Source organism: Papaver somniferum, chromosome 4, assembly GCF_003573695.1.
Source record: "Papaver somniferum cultivar HN1 chromosome 4, ASM357369v1, whole genome shotgun sequence".
Lineage (NCBI taxonomy): Eukaryota > Viridiplantae > Streptophyta > Magnoliopsida > Ranunculales > Papaveraceae > Papaver > Papaver somniferum.
The window spans coordinates 65980765-65988364 of NC_039361.1; the positions used below are offsets into that span (position 1 = coordinate 65980765).

At 34.6% G+C, this 7600-nt stretch overlaps 1 protein-coding gene across 1 annotated transcript; it reads left to right on the forward strand.

The window, feature by feature from the left end:
- The first annotated feature begins 256 nt into the window (after window positions 1-256).
- Window positions 257-1302, forward strand: LOC113272641. Its single transcript, XM_026522451.1, has 3 exons — window positions 257-596; window positions 717-819; window positions 969-1302. The coding sequence occupies exons 1-3, from the start codon at window positions 257-259 to the stop codon at window positions 1300-1302; spliced, it is 777 nt and encodes a 258-aa protein (XP_026378236.1).
- The last annotated feature ends 6298 nt before the right edge of the window (window positions 1303-7600 follow it).

A 7600-nucleotide genomic window follows, 5' to 3' on the forward strand; every position in this document is an offset into this window, starting at 1 on the left:
CAATTCAATACTGTTGGAGTTATATATTTATCCCTAAAGGTTTAAATTCTAACTTTCTATTTTTGCTTCCTAAAATTCAAGGTGCAACAAAAGCAGAGCAATTTAGACCCATTGTATTGGCTAATTTCATCTTCAAAATATTTACCAGAATTATTACTACTAGAGTAAGTACTGTGATCGAGAGATTAGTTTCTGTTCAACAAGGTGCATTTATTAAAGGGAGGAACATTCATGATAAATTGTGTTAGCTTCTGAAATGATTAATGAACTCAACTTTAAGAGGAGAGGAGGAAATGTTGGACTTAAACTGGATATAACTCAAGATTATGATTCATTGAGTTGGGATTACTTGTTTGAGGTACTTAGAAGATTTGGATTATCTGAAATTGGCATTAGTTGGCTCAGGATTTTTTTTGAATCTGCAATGATATCTGTACTTGTTAATGGTGGTCCATGTGGTTTTTTTGGTGTTGGAAGGGGTCTCAGACAAGGTGATACATTATCACCCATCTTATTCATTCTTGCAGAGGAATTTCTTAGCAAAAACTTATCAAAAATGGTGCAGGAAGGAAGAGTCCAAGCAATGGTGACTAGAGGTAATTGTCAGCCTTCACACTTAATGTTTGCTGATGATATTTTTATTTTCTGCAATGGCCATAAAAAATCTTTGGATAATTTGATGAACTTATTAAGCAAATATCAACTTTCATTTGTAGTGAATAAGAACAAAAGTAAATGTTTTGTTGGTGGAGTTTCAAATACAATAAGAATTGATATAGTTGAATACCTGCAAATGGGACTATCAGAGTTGCCTGATACGTACTTGGGGGTCATATTAAATCCTGGGAGATTAAAGTCTTATCAAATTTGGGAATGGTGGAATTAATGCAGAAGATGTTAGCTGGATGGATGGGTCAGTTATTGGCTTTCTCTGCAAGATTAACATTGGTCAAACATGTATTATGCAGCATTCCCATATATAATATGGCAGTCTATAAGTGGCCCGAAACTGTTATAAAGGAATGTGAGAAAATTATCAGGAATTCCCTATGGTCTGGTGATCCTGCTGTTAAAACATTAGTTACTGTAAAATGGGATGAAGTTAATGCTCCATTAATTGAAGGTGGTTTGGGTGTAAGGAGATTGGAGGTAATGAATAAAGCCTTGTTAATGAAACTCTTGTGGAAAATTGAAACAGAGGAGGTGGAATGGACTCAGTTCATGAGAGCAAAGTACAAGAATAAGAATAATGAATGGATATCATCTTACAAACAATCCTCAATTTGGCCAGGAATTAAATGAGTCATTTCTGAAGTGAATGAAGGAAAAAGATGGATAGTTGGAGATGGAAAAACAATATTAGTGTGGCATGATAAATGGATCAAGGAATATGCTTTAATTGGCATGCAGAGGATAGTTATGTTCGGATGAATATGGATTTAAAGGTTGCTAATCTAATTGTGGATGATGGTGTATGGAAAATACCTGAGCAAATGTTTAATTTTTTTTGAGAAGAATGAAGTATTAGCAATTGGTGGTGGGTATGATAAGCTGGTATGGGAGAAGGACTTAAATGGAAAATTCTCAGTTGCCAGTGCAGCTCAACAGATAAGGAAAATATTTTATGTGCTGCCCTGGATAAAGCAAGTCTGGAATCCTTGTGTGCACCCTTATACCTCCACAAATCTATGGAAAATCTTGAGAGGAGCTTGTGCCACTGAGGAAACTGTGAGGAGAAAAGGGTTTCTGACAGTCTCAAAATGCTATTTATGTGGCAATGTACATGACACAATGAACCATATCTTATGGGAGTGCACTTTTAGCACTAAAATTTGGCATTCGCTGGGAGGAATCTTTTGTTTTCTAAATCCTTCATCATTTGACGATGTTCTGAAGTCTGCAAAGGGAAAAAGTAGAGAAATTCAAGAAGTATGGTATAACTGTGCATTTAAGGTGATGGTTGAACTCTGGCATACAAGAAATAAGAAGATATATGAGAGTGAAAAACCTAACTTTGAAAAGTTTAAACAGAGAGTAATATCTTACACAAAGGCATGTGGTATAAGAATCAAAGGCTTTAAATGGGGAAATGTATATGACTTACAAATCTTATTACATTTTGGAATCACGGGAATTAAAACACATATATCAGATGTTAAGCAGTGCTTCTTCAAATTGCCTGGGAGAGGACAGGTTCTCATATGCCATGATGGAGCATCAAAGGGTAACCCTGGGAATGCAAGACTAGGCTTTGTGGAAAGGAATGAAGATGGTGGATGTCTAGGAGCAGCTACTGGAGGTTTAGGGATAGCAACAAATTTTCTAACTAAAATAATGGCATTGGTGGTAGCTGGTGAATGGGCAGTAAAGAAAAGGTATGTGAATGTATTTTTCAGCCTTGATTCTAAAGTTGTTCTGCTAGCTTTCAGTAATGGTAAAATACCTTGGATTGTGGTGAATATATGGAACAATGTTAGAAAATATATATCAAGAATCACATTCACACATTCATATAGGGAGATAATTTTTCTGCTGACAAGATGGCTAAGAAGGGTGTACTTCTAGCAAAAGGAACAATTACATATTATGAAGACAAGCCAGACTTTCTGAATTAGTTGGAGTGTGAAGATGGGATTTATTTTATATTTTGCTCCTGAAAAAGATGTATGATGTTCTGTGAGTTATCTGTAATGCCTTCTTAATTGGTACAACTCACTTATTGGGCTTACCTTACTGGGCTTCTGTTTTAAATTGGGTATGTTCCTAGAAAATGTCTTGGGCTCATTGTAAGTTGTATCTTTTGATTATTTTGGTAATAAAATTTCATGATTTAGAAAGAAAAAAAAAAAAAACCCTAATCCCCACACCTCTTGTGGATACTAGTTGTATAAGCTACAGTCGATTCTCCTTTAACCTTAGGTTTCTATTGAAACCCTGTAGGTTAACGACTTGAAGACTTCATTGGGATTGTGAAGCCAAACCCAACTATTTTCTCTGTAGTTGCGTGATATGATATTGACGTATTGAGTACAATTGTAAAATTGGATCGAGATTAATTTCTCCGATAGGAAAGATAAAAAAGTAGTTACAAACATCTTCATCTCATCGTTTGTGATTCCACAATATCTTGTTTCTCTAGTTGATATTTCTAGGATGTTCTTCGAGAATATAAGTCATGTATATCAATTTGTTCTTGTTCACCTTGATTTATCAAAAGACGGAACAAAACTCGTAGGTATTTCTGCGGGGGACAGATTTATCTATTCCTGTAGACTTTTCTGTGTGATACAGATTTTTTTACTAAAGTCTTCAACTTTGGGTCGTAACAACTCTTAGTTGTGGGTGAGATCAGCTAAGGGAATCAAGTGTGTAATATCCTGCTGGGATCAGAGACGTAAGGAGCACAGCTGTACCTTTGATCAATGTGAGATTGATTTGGGTTCAACTACAGTCCAGACTGAATTTAGTTTGTAGTAGGCTAGTGTCTGTAGAGGCTTAATACAGTGTGTGTTCAATCTGGAATAGGTCCCGGGGTTTTTATGCATTTGCGGTTTCCTCGTTAACAAAACTTCTGGTGTCTGTGTTATTTCTTTTCCGCATTATATTTTGTTATATAATTGAAATATCACAGGTTGTGCGTTGAATCTATCAATTGGTAAATTCAACCTTTGGTTGTTGATTGATCCTTGAACATTAGTTTTTGGTACCGTTCAAGTGATTTCTCTTGTATTCAATCAGGCTCGCAAATTTCTATTTGTTTGAGTGAGGATTGAATCGAGAAAGTGAGACATAACTCTTTGATATACTTTTATTAAGATTGAGTCTGATTGTCTAGTTGATTCTCTTAAAAGTATATTGGAGTTAGTCCATAGATTGCTAAGCGAAATATTGGGTGAGGTTGTTAGACCCCCACTTTTTCAAATACTCTCATAATTAAGTCATTATACAAAGACGACTACAACTTCGTATAGTTGAGAGAAAGTAAACTAACTCCAAGTTACTCAGTTCCTTCAGTATTTGTGCGCCTACAACCATTCTGGTCTAAGAATGTGAATCCTAATACAAAGTTCATTATCTTAAGTCGTTTCACCTGCTGTGAAAACTTCAAGTACTCAACTCATTTGGATCGTATTCCGAAAAGGTAAAGGACTAATCTTTTTCAATAACCACTCTATTGATCTCAGAAAATAAATCAGAGACATAGTTGATTACAAAATCTCTCCCGTTTAATCAATATAAACTCCTTAATTTGTATCGGTTAGATAGACCAAGATCAAGATTAACAAAATAATCAATATTAGTTCGCAAACTTACCATAGTATATCTCAAAGAGTCATTGATCTATATAACAAGCTTAAAAAGTTTATATGAGGGATCCAAGTTAACCAAGTGTGCAAGAAGTTATCACAAAGATTAGAATACCAAAAAGCAATCTTTTAATCTTCAAAAGACCTACACAAACAACTTGATTCAACTTATGATCGATCACGTACATAACGGAGTCTGTTAGCAATGGATGATCAAGAGTCCTATATTCATATCTAGATGCAATAAAGCATATCTGAAATCGTTGATCCTTAAACTAGTTCGAGTGACCTTATGTATCAAAAGATAAGGATCACAAAATAAAAATCTAGATCTATCAGGGTTCAACATACATTTAATCGATCAAATAAATAAGGGTTATTTGGTTTTTGGTGCTTACATTATGACCAATGTTAGTGTTTGGTCTAACATTTGTCCAACTCAGTGGTTGGTACCTGGTCCTCATGTTGACCCCTGCTGACTCTGTTGAGTTAAAATTTCAGTTAGTCAATTATGTAATTACTAAAATATTGTGTACTTTAGTAACAATGACTAACTAAGTCTTTAACCTATTATATCGAGTCACACCTGTCCAAACCGAGTCGTACCGATCTTAATCTGTTATATTGTTGTTTTTCACGAGCTCATTTTTCACGAACTCTTACCTCTTTCTCTGTAACTTCTTGACTCTGCTACCACCTCTCTACTCCCTTTCTTCTCCACTGTAAATTTTTCTTTCTTTTTGTTGAAAACCCATCGCAGGAACATCACATAAAAGTATAAATCTTTGCTTTAATTTCATCGAATGATGATGAACACATTGTTGCAGAGATTTATAATCTAGGGTTTGATTTTGGAGGTTTTGATGAAAGAAAAATACAATCAGAGGTTATGTAATTGATTAGGATTCAGTTATGGTACAATTTCTGTTTAGTTAGGATTTTGATTCTTCTTTAGGTTTCAATTAGTGTTCATTAATCTAATTTGGGTTTCATAACAGTGACTCTTGTTGTTATGTATTTCTGTTTCCCCAATTTGCAACACCAGAGAGTGTTTAATTTTGTTCATGTATTGAATCTTGATGATTAACAATTGATGACAACCTTTATGAATCTTTTTGTGCAATTTTGTTAGGGTTTCACCCAATTTCCCCAAATTGGGTTTCTGTTGAATCTTATTGTTGTGATTAGGGCTGCACAACGGGTAGGGTGGGTAGGATATGGCCTATACCCGCCACCCTACCCGTTTACTGGCGGTTAAGAAAATCTTTACCCGCCACCCTACCCGCCAAATAATGGATAGGGTAAGATACGGTTAAAAAATTGGCGAGTATGAGTAGGGTATGTGCACCACTAGGTAGGGTGGGTAGGATATGGCCTATATCCATCACCCTACCCGTTTACTGGCGGTTAAGAAAATCTTTACCCGCCACCCTACCCGCCAAATAGTGGATAGGGTAGGATACGGTTAAAAAAACTGGCGAATAGGATAGGGTTGGCGGGTATGGGTAGGGTATGTGCACCCCTAGTTGTGATTTATGAATTGCATTTGATAGGGTTATACTCAATTTCTCCAATTTTGATTTTTTGAATGATGATGAACTGTATTAAGAGTCTTCGTAGTTTTTTTAGGATGAATAACAACGAGTGGTGGTGGTCTTTGTAATTTGGTGTCAGTGATGATGATTTATCATGTTTATAACCAAAAATTGACCATTTTTTTCCTATTTTTTCTCTCTATAGATGGCAAGTGTAAAAAGGTCTGCATTCAAAGAGGCTGTGTTGAATTATGTAACCTCGGTTTACATTAAAAATAAACTGTTTGAGATTCAATTTGGGGAAGAATCTCAGTTAGGGTTCCCCAATTAACGGCAATGTTAACGGTGTTAACCAAATAGATTTTATATAATTTTTTAAATAAATTAGTAAACAGAAGTCAAGACTTAACGGGTCAACGTAGGTCAACGTAATTTCCAAATACCAACCACTAAGTTGGACAAATGTTAGACCAAACATTAACATTGGACAAAATGTAAGTACCAAAAACCAAATAACCCAATAAATAATCGAATACTAAATAACAATACGATCTAGTACTACTAAAATCTTCTTGATCCTAAAGAAGTCTTTAAATGAAGTGCACGTAAGAGATTTCACATAATTAGCTCATCGCCGATGAGTGTTACGAGAATATTGCTAGTGGGCTTCCCACACAAACTGTTAGTTTATATTTTCCGCGATAAGTTTGTAAGAATGACAAACTTCATTATTCGATGACCAGGGTTGTTTGGACAACAAGGAATTAACAAACCCGAAATTACTAAAGATATGAAATAAATAATTATTTTCGGTTTCAAAAATATTCCAACTATAGTATAACTAATACACCAAAATATCTTTTGGATGACAACTAAATATTAGCTGTCATAAACATATACTTTACTAATATAGTCACAAGATATATGCATATCTAATGGGATATGAAAAGCATATTAACGAGTATAAAAAATATATTAGAATATTTCGATTCGAGATCTCACCTTGAATGTCAAAGAAAATACTTGAACATAAACATATTATGTCGACATCTTCTGAACTTTCCATATTAATTAAACTGTATTTCTGATAGCAATGCAAACCCTAAGTTAATAGCCAAACCGGAAACATTTATTTTTGGTTAACAGAAGGATCGGTCTTGTTAGAGATCATTGTTAATGGATTGGTCATGCTAGAGATCCTTATGACCCGTCCTAGTAGAGATCATTATTTAAGGGATCGGTCCTATTAGAGATCCTTAGATTCCTTTCAACTACGAAATAAATTTTGCAAGTCCACTTCCTTAAACTCATGTAACTAAACATAGTTTATAGGTATGGAATCAATCTGAAAGTTCAATACACTAACTAGTAACAAATTATTAAATAATGTTATGTCAAATCTATGAAGTCCAAATAACTAAACTATACTTCGTAAATCAATATACCAGAGTTATGTAAACCAACTAGTATATGCTTCCTTGACATTTCGACCATAGTGAAATGGTCAAGTCACTAATACTAGAGATTCATATATATACTTCATATGCTATGTTTTCAATCTAAACGACTTGGGGAAAAAACGTAGATAAAAATGGAACAATTCAAGTCTGTGTTACTGACATCGAATGGAAGAATGATGTGGTCATTGATGTTGATTCATCTTTAGGTTCTTCATAGTAACACGATTAAGTCTTAATTGTTAGTAGTCTAACCAACGAAATGGACTCTAGTAATTTAATCAAGCAACTTCAAGTTTTA

Coding starts and splice junctions, on each gene's coding strand:
- LOC113272641 (XM_026522451.1), top strand. CDS start 257: ATGATTAATGAACTCAACTTTAAGAGGAGAGGAGGAAATGTTGGACTT. Junction 597..716: donor CCAAGCAATGGTGACTAGAG/GTAATTGTCAGC, acceptor TTTCATTTGTAG/TGAATAAGAACAAAAGTAAA. Junction 820..968: donor CTATCAGAGTTGCCTGATAC/GTACTTGGGGGT, acceptor TGTATTATGCAG/CATTCCCATATATAATATGG.